Source organism: Nomascus leucogenys, chromosome 13 (genome assembly GCF_006542625.1).
Source record: "Nomascus leucogenys isolate Asia chromosome 13, Asia_NLE_v1, whole genome shotgun sequence".
In the NCBI taxonomy this organism is placed as follows: Eukaryota; Metazoa; Chordata; class Mammalia; order Primates; family Hylobatidae; genus Nomascus; species Nomascus leucogenys.
In genome coordinates this window covers 32,051,161-32,069,827 of record NC_044393.1, presented here as the reverse complement: position 1 = coordinate 32,069,827, position 18,667 = coordinate 32,051,161, and the positions used below count along the sequence as shown (strand labels likewise).

At 43.7% G+C, this 18,667-nt stretch overlaps 1 protein-coding gene across 1 annotated transcript in view; it reads left to right on the top strand.

The window, feature by feature from the left end:
- The first annotated feature begins 75 nt into the window (after positions 1-75).
- The window catches only part of TTLL9 (tubulin tyrosine ligase like 9), a 73,940-nt gene continuing 55,348 nt past the window's right edge, over positions 76-18,667 (top strand). The window contains 2 exon segments of the mRNA XM_030825406.1: positions 76-144; positions 15,670-15,713. Coding sequence (XP_030681266.1) covers positions 76-144; positions 15,670-15,713 — 113 coding nt within the window.

The following is an 18,667-nucleotide window of genomic DNA, read 5'->3' as shown; positions in this document are numbered from 1 at the left end:
TTCACTCGTCCATCTTCCCATCCATTCATCTATCCTCTCACTCCTTCCTTCCATCCATTTCGGCCCCTAGGAAGGATGGTGCCATCCAGGGAAGCTCTGCTGGGACCAGGCACAACTGCCATTAGGTGCCCCAAGAAATTATAGGTGAATGTTGGGAGAGGGGTTTGAGGGAGGGTTCCAGTCTGAAGGAGACTACATCAGGACGTATTAATAGCTAGAGGTCAGGGTACTGGAAGGGGTCTGGAGACCAAGGTTTGAGGCCCTGTTCACCTCTGACCTGCTAGATGACCCTGGGAAAGTCCTCGTGAGCCCCAGCTAACTCTATCTGTGTTTCTGAGGATGTTGAGGTGAGCCCTTCCTGGCTTCTAGGACCAAAGCTGGAGAATGTAAAATAATCAAGACACTTCCTATAGGACTGAAATAGAAGCAGCTGCACCAGCGTTGTTCCTTCAGCCGTCATCCCCACCTCTGAATCTATAGTAGTAGGTGACTGGGGATTGTGGATAGAGAGCAGGACAGAGAGAATCCACAAAGCCCTTTGAAATACAGTGATTGGAGAAAAATAAAACTGTTTCTTTCCTGTTTCTTCCTCCCTCAAGTTCATAGCATACATGGGGCTGCCTGTCTCAGCTCTCATAAAAGCCCAGAGTTCTCATAAATACCAAATTATTCAGTAAATACTTACTGAGCATCTAGTATATGATAGAGACTAGGGACACAGCAGTGGGTAGAGATTGTTCCTACCTTCATTAGCTAACGGTATAGACCAGCATTGTCCAAATGAAATATAATGCCAGCCACACGTGCAGCCACATTTAAAAAGTAGAAACAAGTTAATTGTTGATAATATTTTTATTTGACCCAATATATCCAAAATATCATTTCAACATATAGTCAGTATTTTGAAACTATAAATGAGATATTTTATATCATTTTTAAATTGTATTAACTCTTCAAAACTGGTGTCTTTTACATTTACAGCACATCTCAATTCAGACAAGTCACATTCCAAATGCTTACTAGCCATATGCAGCTAGTAGCTACATATTAGACATCTGAGATCTAGGAGGGAAGGCAAACAAAATAAGCAAACAGATAAATAAATTATTTACAAATGGTCCCAATTTTCTATGATGGAAACAAAGCAGACAGGGAGAACCTCTCTGAATAAGTGGCATTTGAGCTGAGAGGTGATATATAAGAAGGACCCAAAGAGTGGAAAGCCAGGCGCGGTGGCTCATGCCTGTAATCCCAACACATGGGGATGCTGAGGTGGGAGGATCAATTGAGCCCAGGAGTTTGAGACCAGCTTAAGCAATATACTAAAACCCCATCTCTAAAAGAAATTTGGCTGGGTATGATGGCTCAGGTCTATAATCCCGGAACTTTGGGAGGCCAAGGCAGGAGGACTGTGTGAGCCCAGGAGTTTGAGACCAGCCTGGGAAACATGGGGAGACCCTGTTTTTACAAAAAAAAAAAAAAAAAAATTAGCCGGGACCTGTAGTCCCAGCTACTCAGGAAGCTGAAGTGGGAGGATCACTTGAGCCCAGGCGGTGGAGGCTGCAGTGAGCCATGAGCACACCACTGCACTCAAGACTGCGTGACAGAGCGAGACCTTGTCTCAAAAAAATAAAAAATTACACACACGAAAAAGAAAAAGAGTGGAGAGAGTATTTCCAGCAGAAGGAAGAGCATGGGCAAAAGCCCTAAGATGGGAATAGCTTGGCCTCTGTAAAAAGCCAGTGGGACTGGAGTAGAGGGAGCTACAGGAAGTGTTAAGAGGACAGTTCTGGGCCGGAGCATGCAGGAGCACATATGGCCATGATTGGGAGTTAAAGTTTTTCTTCTCTTATGTCTGATAAAAATCCAACAGGAAAATTTAACCTGGGAGGCCAGGTCATCTGATTTATTTAAGTCAAATACTTCGACCCCTCACTGACCCTTTCCTTTATGGGGGCCACTGCAGCAGCTCAGGTAAGAGGTGACAGTGCCCTGGGACAGAGTGGGACCCGAGAAGCTGGAAAGAAGGGGATGGACTCAGCATATATGAATATTTTGGCAGGGCAGCTGAAAGGACTTGCAGATTGATTGGATGTGGGGGGAAGGAAGGAATTTTAGGATGGCCCCCAGGCTTCCTGCCTTGAAAGTCACTATCTGTGTCACAGAAATGAAAGCAGGGGTGTTTGCCAATTCAACACATGTTTATTGGGCACTGAGCTATATGTAGAAAATTGTGCCAAAGATGTGCTGACTTAAGTTTCCCCAAATGCCTGACCCATGGATGCTGTAAAGAAATGCTGAAGCTGGGTATGGTGGCTCATGCCTGTAATCCCAGCACTTTGGGAGGCTGAAGCAGGAAAATCGCTTGAGCCCAGGAGTTGGAGACCAGCCTGGGCAACGTGGCGAAATTTCGTCTCTACAAACAAGCAAACTAAAACAAAAAATTATCTGGGCGTGGTGGCACGAACCTGTAGCCCCAGCTACTTGGGAGGCCGAGGTGGGAGGATTGCTTGAGGTTGAGGCAGCAGTGACCTGTGATCACATCACTGTACTTCAGCTTGGACGACAGAGCGAGATCCTGTCAAAAAAAAAAAAAAAAAAAAAAAAAAAAAAAAAGAAAAGAAAGAAAACACTGTTAAATGAGCCTGAATACTAGCTCCTTACCATGGCCCTGGCCTTAGCAGCTCTGCGATCCTAGGCAGGTGAGCCAATGTCCCTTAATTTACCCATAGAAGGGCAATTATAACAGTCCTTTGTACTCCCACTGAGTGTTAAGGGGGAAGACACAAATTACATGTAGGAAAGAATTCTTTCAAGTTAAAAGCCCATATGTGTTATTAGACCTAACATATTTAATATCTATGTACTGTTCAGCCTTTGGAAGTACTAGTTATTACAAAGCCCAATCTGTCTTAAATCATGAAATGACCATTTTACAAAACCAGTAATAGGAAGATGCTAAAATGTGGGTCTCACCCTGTCATTCCCTTGCTTAAAGCCCTTTAGGGGATTACTGTGGTAGACAAAATAATGGTCCCCCCAAAGGTGTTTACACTCTATTTCCTTGAAACTGTGAATGTTATGTTACATGGCAAAGGGTAGAATTAAGGCTGCAGATGGAATTAAAGTTGCTAATTAGCTGATTTTCGTTTTTTTTTTTTTTTTTTTTTGAGACGAAGTCTCACTCTGTCGCCCAGGCTGGAGTGCAATGGTGCAATCTCGGCTCACTGCAACCTCTGCCTCCCAGGTTCAAGCTATTCTCCTGCCTCAGCCTCACGAGTAGCTGGGACTACAGGTGCCCACCTATGCCTGGCTAATTTTTGTATTTTTAGTAGAGATGGGGTTTCACCGTGTTGGCCAGGCTGGTCCTGAACTCCTGACCTCAAGTGATCCACCCACCTTGGCCCCCCAAAATGCTGGGATTACAGGTGTGAGCCACCGTGCTGGCCAGCTGATCTTGAGATGGGGAGATTATGCTGGATTATTCCGAGGGGCCCAACATAATCACAAGGGTCATTATTAGTGAAAGAGGGAGGCAGGAGAGTAGGAATCAGAGGGGATGAGAAGACAGAAGCAGAAGTTGGAGTGGTGTAATTGCTGGGTTTGCAGATCGAAGGGGGCCCACAGCTAAGGGATGCAAGTGGAAAAGGCAAGGAAACAGATTATCCTGGAGTTTACGAAAGGAACTCAACCCTGCTGACACCTTCATTTTAGCCCAGTGAGACCCATTTCACATCTCTGACCTCAAGAACTGTAAGATACTACATTTGTGTTGTTTTAAGTCACTATGTTTCTTGTGATTACAAGCAGCAACAGGAAATTCATACACTCACCAACACCTTTAGGAAAATGCCCAACCTGCTTAGCATGGCACACAAGGAGGCCTTATGAGATGTGGTTTCAGCCACTGACTTTGAGCAAGTTTTTTTAACTTCTCTGGGCCTCAGTTTCATCATCTATGAAATAGGGAGGAAAAAACCCCTCCGTAGGTCTGTAGTAAGAATAAATGAGAGGACATGTTTCAAATACCTAGTAGAAAGACTGGAACACAGTACATTATTATTATTATTACCATTGGCATTACTATTATCATGGAACAATTGACAGAGTAGGAACCCTTGTCTCTACTCCCTTCATTAGGGCTGTTTCCACATCTGTGAAAAAGGAAACAAGACCAAACAGGTTTGGAAACCTCGTCTCTCCCCTCTACTCCACTCTTTCCTAGTTACTGATCTGTGTCATGTTTGCTCTCTCTGACTTCCAACTTAGCATATGCTGTTCTTTCTGCCTGGAATGCTCTTCCCATCCTCCTTACCAAGCTAACTCTCATTTCCTCCTGGAAGTCTTTACTGACTCCTATTAGACTTGTTTAGATCCCACTATTATGCATTCCCAAAGCATGCTAAGCTTCCTCTATCATATTATTGCTATGGCCTGTGTGTTTTTCATTGGGGAAAAAATCTTAAATCCAGGTAAGGCTATTTTGACCTATTTGCTTCAATTGTGTTGTTTAAATAAAACAAAAACATTCTAAATAAACTTGAAGTAGTTAAGTTCCCGTTTCTCTCCCCACTTCCTTCACTCTCTCCCCAACTAGTATCATAAATTTAGTGCATATCTTTTGACAGGCAGGGATACTCACCACTATACTCACGAGGACTGGCTATGGTGCATATCTTTTGAGTCTGTATTTTTAAACTCTTACTACCTATACATACAAAATAATATGAAATATACTTTTATATGTGTTTATAATTAACACAAATGGTAACCTTAAAAAAACATTTCTCATTCTACAACTTTCTTTTATTTACTCAACAATAGGTTTTGGGGATATGTACATACCGATATAAATCTGGATCATTCTTATCACTGTATGGTATTTTATTATTAGAATATATTGGCCGGGTGTGGTGGCTCACACCTGTAATCCCAGCACTTTGGAAGGCCGAGGCCAGTGGATTGCCTGAGGTCAGGAGTTGGAGACCAGCCTGGCCAACATGGCAAAACCGTCTCTACTAGAAATACAAAAATTAGCTGGGCATGGTGGTGGGTCCCTGTAATCCTAGCTACTTGGGAGGCTGAGGCAGGAGAATCACTTGACCCAGGATGTGGAGGTTGCACCTCTGGAGTGCAAGATCGCACCATTGCACTCCAGCCTGGGTGACAAGGGCAAAACTCTGTCTCAAAAAAAAAAAAAAAAAGAATATATCCCATTTTATTCATCTATCACTCTACTAGTGGACATTTAGATTGTTTCTAATATTTTCTGCTGTTGTCAAGAACATTGCAAACAACATCCTTATACATATGACCTACGTAGTGATGTAAAAATTTCTTTAGGAAGGTTGTCACCTTGCACATTAACTACAAGATGAAAGGTATTCCATGGAGATGTGGGCCTATAGGATATTGTCTAGTAGTGGAATATCTGGGTTGTAAGGTGTGTGCATTTTCAACTTTATGAGATATTGCCAAATTGCCTCCCAAGGTGTGAATAGCGCGTAAAGGCTCCCGTTTCCCCACGTCCTCACTAACATCTGACCTCATAAAAAACATTGACATATTTTATTTTTGTATAGTTGATGTATTTCAAATCATATGATTATTTTTATATACATTTCTCAATTGACTTACTGGCCATTTGAGTTTCTTCTGCTGAAAATTCCCTATTTATATCCTTTGCCCATTTTTCTTTTCTTTTGTAGGGGTGAGGGTGAGGATATCTTTTCCTTAATGGTCTGAAGGAGTTCCTTGAGCACCAATCCTTTGTTATTTATGTTGTAGATGTTTTCTCCCAGTCTGTAGCTTATCTTTTAATCAGATTTACCATGTCTTTTGTGCAGTGGCATGATCTCGGCTCACTGCAACCTCTGCCTCCTGGGTTCAAGTGATTCTCCTGCCTCAGCCTCCCGAGTAGCTGGGATTACAGGCATGTGCCACCATACCCAGCTAATTTTTTTGTTCTTAGTAGAGACGGGGTTTCACCATGTTGGCCAGGTCTCAATGTGTTGACCTCGTGATCTGCCTGCCTCGGCCTCCTAAAGAGCTGAGATTACAGGTGTAAGACACCGCACCCGGCCTGGCAGTTTAAATTTTGAGGTAGTCACAGATCATCTTTTTCCTTTATGAGTAGTGCTTTATTATTGTTTATCTAAGAAGTCCTTTCCCACCCCAAGATAATAAATATAACATGTATATGTCTTAAATATTTGTTATATTTATTTAATCCATTTAATTAGGCATCTATTTTTCAACCCTATGGAAAGTAAATTCTCAGTGCCATTTACTGAGTCCTCTATTTCTTCCCCAGTGATTTATAATGCCACCTCTATTATACATCAAGTATACACACACACACACAAACACACACACACACACACACACACACACACACACTCTCCCGTGTCGGTTTTGAAGCTCTACTCCTCATTGGCTTGGTAGGCAGAGAAGTGTCTCCTTGCCCCAATGTATACACATTGTTCTTTTGATTTTGACAAGATTTCTCAAAAATCCTGATTGGATTGGGGAAAATACACATCTTTCTGATATTGAGCCTTCCCATCCATGAACATGGTATGTCATTGCATTTATTTGATGTCCTTTAATAATATTTTATAATTTTCTCTATGAGAATATAAAATCCATTAGGGAAAATGCTTTGTCAGTTTTCCTCTCTGCTGTATTTTCAGAGTCAAGAACAGAGCAGGACACAGAGTAGAAGCATAAGAATTTGTTGTGGCCAGGCACGGTGGCTCATGCTTGTAATCCCAGCACTTTGGGAGGCCAAGGTGGGCGGATCACGAGGTCAGGAGATCGAGACCACGGTGAAACCATCTCTACTAAAAATACAAAAAATTAGCCGGGCATGGTGGCGGGCGCCTGTAGTCCCAGCTACTCGGAGAGGCTGAGGCAGGAGAATGGCGTGAACCCAGGAGGCGGAGCTTGCAGTGAGCCGAGATTGCGCCACTGCACTCCAGCCTGGGCGACGGAGCGAGACTCTGTCTCAAAAATAAATAAATAAATAAATAAAATGAAATAAGAATTTGTTGTTTAATGTCTTTCATATACTTTATTAGATTTGTTTCTACATATCTTGTATTTCTGTTGCTATATATTTTATTGTAGTTTCCAATCAGCTATGTTTGGTATATAGAAATTCAATATATAGTGAGTCATTTTTGGATTGATTTTTAAAAAACCCTTTTATTTGTTCTAATACTCTGTAGATTATCTTGGATTTTTAAATGCAGACAGTTCTGATGGACATCTATTTCAGAAGGGAAGAATGGATATTGTGTAGGCAACTAGCAGCATCTTCCACACTACTACTGTATGAAGCTAGAAGAGGCAGGTACTCTAGTCCTGGCAACTAAAGTAGTTTGTGGACTTTAAATCTGAAGCAAATAGTACAACAAAGCAGGTGTCTATTGAGTATTCATTTGGCCAATTCCAGTACTAGTAGTGGTATCTATTGAGCAGAGGTGCTAGTACCAGCAACAGCATCCAGCACTATTTGCAGCAGTCATGCCAGTAGTGGTGTGGGATGTCCAGTAATAATCAGAAATGGCACCCCAATCAAAGTTTCTGCAAACTCTGATTTTGACCATAATTTTGATCGGATAGACTCCCTGAATTCCTTCCCCATTTTTTTATTCTGATTTCCAACAACTCTGTGACTCATTCAATATCCTACCAATGAATTCCATTTCTATTTCAGTTAATCAAAGATAGTTTTTTGTAACCAAGAACTCTGAACAATTAAACTCTCATGCTATCTGCAAATGATAACTTTGTCTCTTTCTTATATATTTCTTATATATATTACCTATAGATCTAATAAGAGCTATGCATTCAAATAATGAAATGCATAGATCTTAAGTTTTCAGTTTAGTCAATTTTGACAAATGCATATACTCATGTAACCCACATCTTTATTAAGAGATGGAAATCCCCATCACTCCAGAAAGTTCCTTCATGTCCTTCCCAGTCAACCCAACCTCAGTGCTTTTAAAACTTCAATGAACTGGCCGGGTGCAGTGGCTCACGCCTGTAATCCCAGCACTTTTGGAGGTCGAGGCAGGTGGATCATGAGGTCAGGAGTTCGAGACCAGCCTGGCCAACACGGTGAAACCCTGTCTCTACTAAAAATACAAAAATTAGCCGGGCATGGTGGCATGCACCTGTAATCCCAGCTACTCGGGAGGCTGAAGCAGGAGGATCACTTGAGCCCAGGAGGCAGAGGCTGCAGGGAGCTGAGATCGCGCCAATGCACTCCAACCTGGGCGACACAGCGAGACTCCGTCTCAAACGAACAAAAAAACTACAATGAGCTATCACTGTAATCACTAAAATGAAAAAGATGGACAACATCAAATGTTGGTGAGGCTATAGACCTTAAGATGAGAAAGCGGCTGGGATAGCAGACTGGCCGCGTTACCGACTGACCAACTGACCAGGTGACTTAGTGAGTAACTTCGTTAAGTAAGGAAACTCAGTACCATTACATTTACCGAAAGCTGACAACTTTTCAGATGCAGCGCTCTCAGTTTAAGGAAAGTGCAGTTGGAGGCGGCGTGGGGCAGAGGGAGCCAGCCTCTGAACGAACTCCCCCAGGGTCGCGGAGAGGTGGGGCTGGGAAAGAAAGGTTGAGGAAGTCGGGGGACCTAGGCTGTCAGGACGCCCAAGAGCCTCCAGAAGTTCTGGTGGACCAGAGCCTGCGCACTCCGCCGAGAGCATGCCCTTGGCTCATCCAATCAGAGCGGCGGATCCAGGAGCCTCTCCGTCGCCTTGGCAACGGGACGCATAAGCACGCGCGGCGCGCTGTGGCGGTTTGGATCTGGCCCCTGGGGAATCGCGTTATGTCGCGACCGAAGGTAGGAGTCGACCTGACCCAGATGCTTTTATCGTCCCTAGAAAAAGGGAGGAAAGCCGCAGAGGGATTCAAAATCGGTTGGGGATGGGTGTTCCTCGCGGAATGGGTAGGGGTGGGGCGGGGGGGCGGGGTGGGTTGTTCTCGCGGAGGAATTCCGGAAAGAGGAAGAAAAAAATCCAACGAAGTCAGAGGAAAGACTACAAGTCCCGGCATGCACCGCGCCACCCAAGCTGCTGTGCACGTCCCGCGAGCTCGGCTAGCTGGCGGGAAATTTACACAACAGTGGGATTCTAAGCTCCGTGACCCCCGGGGAAGTTGAACCTCAGAATTTCAGATTTCCTGACTTGGCGAAACCCGCCTGCCCGTCCATCCGTCCGTCCATCCATCCATCCATCCATCCGTTTATTCATCCATTCAAAACAACGCTAATTAGTGTCTTTTCCTAGCCAAGCTCAGTGCCGGCCAAGGGACACAGGTGAATCAGACAAACCTCTGCCCTCCAAGAGGGCATTTTTTATTCTGATTTCCAAAGAGGGCATTTCCCATTTTAAGAATGGGAAAAATGAAAGTCAAAGAGGGAAAATGAATGACAGTAAAATCCAGCTCTCCCCACCGCAACCTACTTTTTTTTTTTTTTTTTTTTTGAGACGGAGTCTCACTGTGTCGCCAGGTTGGAGTGCAGTGGCGCGATCTCAGCTCACTGCAGCCTCTGCCTCCCGGGTTCAAGCGATTCTCCTGCCTCAGCCTCCTGAGTAGCTGGGACTACAGGTGCCTGCCACCACGCCCAGCTAATTTTTGTATTTTTAGTAGAGACAGGGTTTCACCATGTTGGCCAGGTCTCGATCTCTTGACCTCGTGATCTGTCCGCCTCGGCCTCCCAAAGTGCTAGGATTACAGGCGTGAGCCACTGCGCCCAGCCTCCATCTTACTTCTTAATCCCAGCTCTGATTCATGAATGAATGGCACTTTCATTTCTTTCTTTCCTTTTTTTTTTTTTTTTTTTTGAGACAAGGTCTCACTTGGTTGCTCAGGAGGGAGTGCAGTGGTGTGATCTTGGCTCAGTTGACTTCCTGGGCTCAAGCGATTCTCCTGCCTCTGCTTCCCAAGTAGCCGGGATTACCTGTGTGTGCCACCATGCTCAGCTAATTCTTTTTTAGTTTGTGTAGAGACAGAGGAGTCTCTATGTTATGTTGCTATGTTGCCCAGGCTTGTCTGGAACTCTTGGCCTCAAACCCATGTCCCGCCTTGGCCTCTTAAAGTGCTGGGATTGCAGGCATGAACCACTGTACCTGGTTAGCCTCTTATTTCTTTAATTCCCTCTCACAACAAAAAATGAGTTATCTGCTCTCAGAGTGCCTTGAACTTTGCCTTTTTACTACAATTCATTATTCATGTGACTATTTGTTTAACATCTGTCTTCCCTGCTGCTCTTGGATCTAATCTGACTTGTTTCTCCCTGTATCCCCGGTCCTACAGTTGATACATGTTGATACATGTTGAATGACTGTTGAACTACCTGTCTAGATGCTCAGCTAAAAAACTGGGACTGTTGACTCCTCCATCTTCCTCACATCCCATCCAATAAAAGCCTCCTTCCTTTAGCTTTCTAAATATGTCCTGAATTTATTTTTTCCTCTACCTCAACTACCACTATGCTAATCATGACCAAACTCTCAAATTTTAAAAATTAATACTCTTTAAATACACAGATTGGGACACATATAACTTTTTTTTTTTTTTTTTTTGAGACAGTGTCTCATTTTGTTGCTCAGGCTGGAGTGCAGTGGCACGAACACGGCTCACTGAAGCTTCAACCTCTTGGGCTTGAGTGGTCCTCCTGCCTCAGCTTTCTGCATATCACTTTATAAAAGTATTAGAAAAAAAGAAAACAAACATCTACTGAAATAGTCCCTTCCCTTGAACCCGACTGACTCCTTTGAAAGGAAGGACGAACCGCAGGTTGCTGAAGAATGCACAAACTCTTAGCAGTCTACACTGTGAATATAGTATAGACATGGGTGTAGCAGACCATATTGGATGAAGGAAAAAAATAGTGGACTACTTCTTTGTGACACTATGAATTTTGTTTTTGTTGTTGGAAAGGGAAAGAAAGATCTCCTGTATATTGACTTAGGACTTTGCGGTTTCTTTCAAATGACCCAGGGGAAATAGGAGTATGAACTTATTTGAGCAGGAACGTTCATGTCAGCCTTAAGAGAACATGCCAGGATATACTTTGTATACCCTCACAAAAGTATGCCTAGAGAAGGCCAGAGGTCAGAATACCACGTGTTCCAACCTTTGACCTCATCTCCTCAAGGTTATGGTCGCCAAGACCTCAGCTCTGAGGTATGTTGGGAACTCTCCAGAGGGCTAAGGGGAAATGAGGAATTGGATAAGGCAGGAATGAAGCTGGGATTAGTGGAACCAGCTAAGCAATGAAGCTGATCTCTGGTTAGATAATCAAAGTCTTGGGTAAGCTGGTGTGGCAAACTGGTTTCAGCATGGCTGTCTCCACCTGGTAGGTAGTACCAGGGAGCTCAGAGCAGGACTCCAGGAATAGAGACGGGAATGAAGGCAGGTGCCAATGTCACGAGCCTATGCTCTTTTTGACTCAACACCAACTGGCGCCATTCATGCTACCTTCTATGAATGGCACCAACGAGAAATAAAATTAAAGTTCTCTGTTTGTAGCCCATACAAGCAACTAAGCAACTTTTGAATCATTTTCTCAATAAGATCATTTTTTAAAAAAAGTCTTGTAGCCTTGTCTTTTCTTTTTTTCTTTTTTTTTTTTTTGAGACGGAGTCTCGCTCTGTCGCCCAGGCTGGAGTGCAGTGGCGCAATCTCGGCTCACTGCCAGCTCCGCCTCCTGGGTTCACGCCATTCTCCTGCCTCAGCCTCTCCGAGTAGCTGGGACTACAGGCGCCCGCCACCACGCCCGGCTAATTTTTTGTATTTTTAGTAGAGACGGGGTTTCACCATGGTCTCGATCTCCTGACCTCGTGATCCGCCTGCCTCGGCCTCCCAAAGTGCTGGGATTACAGGCATGAGCCACTGTGCCCAGCAAGAATTCTTAATCTTAGATGAGTCCTCAGGCTAATCTGAGAAATGCTAAACAAAAAAGTTTACTGTTCTTGGGGGCCCAGGCAGATGTAAATGTTAAACATCTCTGAGTCAAACATCTTTGACTCCTATAATGGTCAAATTTCATTATAATTACATAATAAAAGATGTTTTAAATGAATTATATAATTGCATATTTACATAAGAAAAGATGTTTTAAATAAGTTAAAAAAAAAAAAGCCTGTTCATGATAAACCCTCAGAAAACCAGGGAATAGTAGGAAATTTACTTAATATAGTACAGGAAACTATAGGAACCTACAGCCAGTATCATTCTTAAAAGCTGAAATAGAGAATGCATTCCTCTTATGATCAGGAGCAAGATAAAGATGTCAGCTCTTACCACTTTTAGTCAACTTTGTACATACTAGAGTTTCCACCAGTGCAATAAAGCAAGAAAAGGAAATAAAAAGCATAAATATTGAAAAGAAAGAAGTAAATAAGTCTGCCTTTATTCACAGATGACATCATTGTATCCAGAGAAAACTCAAAGGATTTACAAACTACCAAAACTAATAATTCAGCAAGGGCATCAAATACAAGGTCAATGTATAAAATCAGTTATACTTCTATATATGTATCAATTTCCAATGTCTGCTTTAACAAATTGTCACCAATTCAATGGCTTTTGAAAACACTAACTTATTACCTTACAGTATTTATTTATTTATTTATTTATTTATTTTTTGAGATGGAGTCTCTGTCACCCAGGCTGGAGTGCAGTGGTGCAATCTTGGCTCACTGCAACCTCCGCCTCCTGGGTTCAAGCGATTCTCCTGCCTCAGCCTCCTGATTAGCTGGGATTATAGGTGTGTGCCACCATGCATGGCTAATTTTTGTAATTTTTAGTAGAGATGGGGTTTCACCATGTTGGCCAGGCTGGTCTTGAACTCCTGACCTCAAATGATCTGCCTGCTTTGGCCTCCCGAAGTGCTGGGATTACAGGTGTGAGCCACTGCACCTGGTCCCTATCTTAGAGTTCATGAGATCAGAAGTCTGAAAGGGGTCTCACTGGGCTAAAATCAAGGTGTTAGCAGGGCCGCCTTCATATCTGGAGGCTCTAGGAGAGCACCCCTGTTTTTTTGCCTTTTCTAGTTTCTGGAGGCTGTCTTATGGTCCCCTTTCATGTTCAAAGGCAGTTCTTCTCACATTGCGTGACTCTGACACTCTGACATTGACTCTGCCTTCTTCCACATTTAAGGATCCTTATGATTACATTGGGCCTGCCCAAAAAATACAAAATAATCTTTCTATTTTAAGGTTCTTTGATTAGCAACCTTAATTCCATCTGCAATTTTAAATCCCCCTTGCCATATAATGTAACACATTGATACATTCTAGGGATTAGGACATGGACATCTTTGGAGGTGGCCTTTTTCTGCTTATTACAATTTACTATCATCAGTTAGAAAATTAAATTTAAAAATACTGTATCCAATAGCATCATTAAATCAAATACCTATGAATAAATTTAATTAAAAATGTACAAGGCTGCTATACTGAAAACTAGAAAATAGAAACAATTTTTTAAAAGATTTAAATTAATGGAGAGACCATATTATTCATGGATTGGAAGGCTCAGTACCTTATAATGTCACTTCCTGAAAACATCTGTAGATTCATTGCAATCCCCGTCAAAATCTCATTTTTTTTGTAGAAATTGGCAAGCCAATTCTGAAATTTATGTTGAAGTGCAAAGGACCCCTAATTGCAAAGACAATCTTGAAATCAGAATTTACTCTACCTGACTTCAAGATTTACTAGAAAGCTACAGCAGTAATTAAGCCAATATGATAAGTGACATAAGGATAGACAAGTAAATAGAACAAAACACAGTCTTGAGATAGATCCACATACACATGGTCAGTTGAATTGTGACAGACGTGCCAATGCAATTCAATGAGGAGAGGAAAATTTTTTTAACCAAAGGCTCTGTAGCAACTGGATAAACATATGGAAAATGGAATTGAAAGCATGAGAGAGGATTAAAGATAAAATACAAAAAGACGGGGACAGCTTGACTAGTGTTGGGAGAGTTGGAAGGGCTTGAATGGAAGAATGAAACAAGATTTCACTGTGTTTCAGTGGGGCTTGCTTCTGCCAGTTTTGTAAAGCAGTTTCCTCCACTCCTCTCCACCACTCTTTGAGAGGTAGGCTGGTATGCTAAGCAGAATTCTAAGATGGGCCCCAGGATTCCCACCCCCTAGTGTACATGCCTTGTACAATTCTCTCTCCTTGAGCATGGAGGAGTGTGTGAATTTGATGGTGTGGTTACTATGGTGATTACCTTCCATTACTTAAGACTCCATCATAGGTGACTTGGAGAGGGGAGGATTGCAAATCAGAGGGACGTGCTCCATGTGGCCTGGAGGAAAACAAATGTGCATGTTGTGAAGTGCCTGTGGGGGCCACACTACAGGGAGCTGCAGGCAGCCTCTAGGAGCTGAGAGCAGTCCCCAGCAGACAGCTAGCAAGTAAACAGGGACCTCCGTCCTACAACCCTAGGCAACTGAATTCTGCCAACAACCTGAATGAGCTTGGAAGGGGACCCCATGCCCTAGATGAGAGCCATAACCCCAGCCATCACCTTGACTGTGGCCTTGTGAGAGCTGAGCCGATGATGCAGCTAAGTCATGCCCACGCTCCTGGCCCACGGAAACTGAGGTAATGGATTCCCATCATTTTAAGCCACTGATTTTGTGGTAATTTGTTACCCAGCAATAGAAAATGAATGCAGATGGCAGGTCTGTCCCAGCTGCAAATGTCATCCTGCACAGGACCAATTTCGATTTCTCTCTTCATACGTGCCTTTAGGAATCAATCTTCCCAGGACAGAGGGCCAAGCTGTTTTGGACATGGTTGAAGTGAAATAACACCCACCACCCATTGAGGATTTGAAAGGTCTATTTGGGGTGAAAGGAATTAACATTGCTCTGAGTCTTTGACCTACCCCCTTCTGGGATCCTCAATTTAATCAAACATTCCAAGTTAAGAGTAGAAAGTCCAGATCGGCTGGGTACGGTGGCTCACACCTGTAATTCCAGCACTTTGGGAGGCCGAGGCGGGTGGATCACCTGAGGTCAGGAGTTCCAGACAAGCCTGGCCGACATGGTGAAACCCCATCTCTATTAAAAATACAAAATTGGCTGGGTGTGGTGGTGGGTGCCTGTAATTCCAGATACTAGGGAGGCTGAGGCAGGAGAATCACTTGAACCTGGAAGGTGGAAGTTGCAGAGAGCTGAGATTACACCACTGCACTCCAGCCTGGGTGACAGAGCGAGACTCCATCTCAAAAAAACAAACAAACAAAAAAAGTTCAGATCCTTCTCACAGAGTGTATTGAGCTGAGCTTTCAAAACTGGGGTTCAGGGCTGAGCTTTGGAGTACTGAAAACCAGGCATTTGCTATACTGGTCATACCTGTGGAGCAAACCTGCAGTAAGGTGGTACCTTGGATACTTGGGAGTTCATTCACAGCAGATAAATTCTGGTCCATTTGCTGGGGACGTGGTTGCCAGTGGGAACTTGATCAGGCTGGACCTTCGTGTCTCAGAACCTAGGCATTGTTGAGTCAGATGGTTTGGGCATTTTAATATCTGCAGTAAGTTAACCTGGGAAAACAGGGCAGATATACAAAACCAGTTACATCCTTTTCCTTTCCTCATTGCAGAACCAAAATTACAAGGGCCATGGATTGTCAAAGGGAAAAGAGCGGTGAGTGGTCCCATCCAATCCAACAATCACAGAGCAACCAACCTCTCTCCTTCCCTCCCCTTTTCAATCCCTCTCTCCCTTTTCTACTTCAACAATTATAATGAAAATGATAGTAGAAGGAGTAATGCTAAACCATTATTGAGCACTTACCATGTGCCAGGCTCTGGGCTTGTCACTTTACCTGTATTAGCTCATTGAATCCTGACCACGACCATTTGAAGTAGATACTACTATTGTGTCCATTTTACAGATGGAGAAACTGAAGCTCAAAAAGGCTAAGTGACTTGCTCAAGATCACATGATCAGTTAGGGGCAGAGCTTGTTGGACTCCAGGGCCCACTGTCTAACTTTGGTCTCTCCTGCCTCCTTCAACAACCCTGTGATGACTTGATAACTTGCAGGTCAGCTATGCTCTGATCTTCTGCTTCACTCTGCATCAACAACTTGCATGCCAAACCCAGCACCCCTTTGGATCTCCTAAAGAGAATCCACTTGCACAAAGCAGGAGTGAGCAACGTAGACTTTATTGAAGATTTTTGTGGGGAGTTAGAGGAGGTAGTTTACATAGCAAATGTTTTAGATAGTCTATTCTCTGGTTCATTAGATCCTTCCCTTCCCTTCCCTTCCCTTCCCTTCCCCCTTCCCTTCCCTTCCCCTTCCCTTCCCTTCCCTTTCCCTTCCCTTCCCTTCCCTTCCCTTCCCTTCTCGAGTTTCACTCTTGTTACCCAGACTGGAGTGCAATGGCACGATCTCAGCTGACGGCAAACTCTGCCTCTCCGGTTCAAGCGATTCTCCTGCCTCAGCCTCCCGAGTAGCTGGGATTACAGGCATGCGCCACCATGACCAGCTAATTTTGTATTTTTAGTAGAGACAGGATTTCTCCATGTTGGTCAGGCTGGTCTCGAACTCCTGACCTCAGGTGATCTGCCTGCCTCGGCCTCCCAAAGTGCTGGGATTACAGGCATGAGCCACCGTGCCCAGCCAGATATTTTTGTTCTTTCTAAAGTCCCTTCTGGCTATACTACCACTGAGGAGGGTGATTTGGGATGCTTCTCTCATGCAGTGCCCATCTTCTTTGACTTCTTTCTCTCCATACTGACTATCCCACCAACTTCAAATCTCTCACTCTCCTATGTAGTGCAACTCAGCAATGTTCCGGATCCTGGCCCTAAACATACATGTCCACCTGACCCCCATCCCAACAAAACAAAGAGCACTTAACAGACCTGTGTTAGGCTGTTTTTGCATTGCTATAAAGGAATACCTGAGACTTTTTATTTATTTATTTATTTTGAGACAGAGTTTCGCTCTTGTTGCCCAGGCTGGAGTGCAATGGCCTGATCTCGGCTCACTGCAACCTCCGCCTCCCGGGTTCAAGCGATTCTGCTGCCTCAGCCTCCCGAGTAGTTGGAATTACAGGTGCCCGCCACCACACCTGGCTAATTGAGACTGAGTAATTTATAAAGAAAAGAGGTGTAATTGGCTCACATTTCTACAGGCTGTACAAGCATGGCACCAACATCTGCTCAGCTTCTGGTGAGGCCTCAGGGAGCTTACAACCATGATGGAAGGCAAAGGGGGAGCAGGCGTGTCACATGGCAAGAGTGGGAACAAGGGAGAGGTCCCAGGCTCTTTTAAACAACCAGATCTCCCATGAACTGAATGAAAACTCACTTATCACCAAGGGGATGTTGCCAAACCATTCATGAGGGATCCATTTTCAGGATCCAACCACCTCCCACCAGGCCCCACCTTCAACATTGAGAATCACATTTTAACTTGAGATTTGGAGGGGACAAACATCCAAACCATATCAAGGCCCCATCTACTTATTTTATAAAGGCACACATACACACACACACACACATATATTTACCACAAAATATTTTTTATTTATGTGCCTTATTGAGGGCACATATAGATATGTGTTCCACTACCAGTAAGAGAAAACTCATAATAGTAGCTTAAACAAATTGTATTTATTTTATTCACAAAGAGTGAAGAAAAGAGTCTGGAGTGCTGGTACAGTGGTTCAATAATGTCAGAGCCAGCGTCTTCATGATTGCCTTTTTTTTTCTTTTTTTTGAGACGGAGTCTTACTCTGTTGGCTGGAGTGCAGTGGTGCGATCATGGCTGACTGCAGCCTTGACCTCCCAGGCTCATGCAATCCTCCCATCTCAGCCTTCTGAGTAGCTGGGACTACAGGCTCATGCCAGTGCACCTGGTTAATTTTTTTTTTTTTTTAGACTCTTAATCTGTTGCCCAGGCTGGAGTGCAGTGGCGTGATCTCAGCTCACTACAACCTCTGCCTCCCAGGTTCAAGTGATTCTCCTGCCTCAGCCTCCCTAGTAGCTGGGACTACAGGCACCCACCACCACACCTGGCTAATTCTTATATTTTTAGTGGAGACGGAGTTTCACCATATTGGCCAGACTGGTCTCGAACTGTTGACCTTGTGATCCACCCGTCTTGGCCTCCCAAATGCTGGGGTTACAGGTGTGAGCCACTGCGCCCGGCCTAGCTAATTTTTTTAATTTTTTTTTTTTTTTTTTTTGTAGTTATGAGGTCTCACTATGTTGCCCAGGCTGGTCTCCAACACCTGGCCTCAAGTGATCATCCCACCTCGGCCTCCCAAAGTGTTGGGATTACAGGCATGAGCCTTCATGATTGTCTTGACCTCTTCCTCATGGAGACCAAATGGCCGCTACAGCTCCAGCCTTCATGTCATGATCAGGACAGGAAGAAGAGGGGAGGAAAGACTCAAGCCACATCTATCCTTTCTTTCTCTCCTTCTTTCTTTCCTTCCTTCCCTTTCTCTCTTTCTTTCTTTCTTTCTTTCTTTCTTTCTTTCTTTCTTTCTTTCTTTCTTTCTTTCTTTCTTTCTTTCTTTCTTTTCTTTCTGTCTCTCTCTCTCTCTCTTCCTTCCTTCCTTCTTTCCTTTCTTTCTTTCTTTC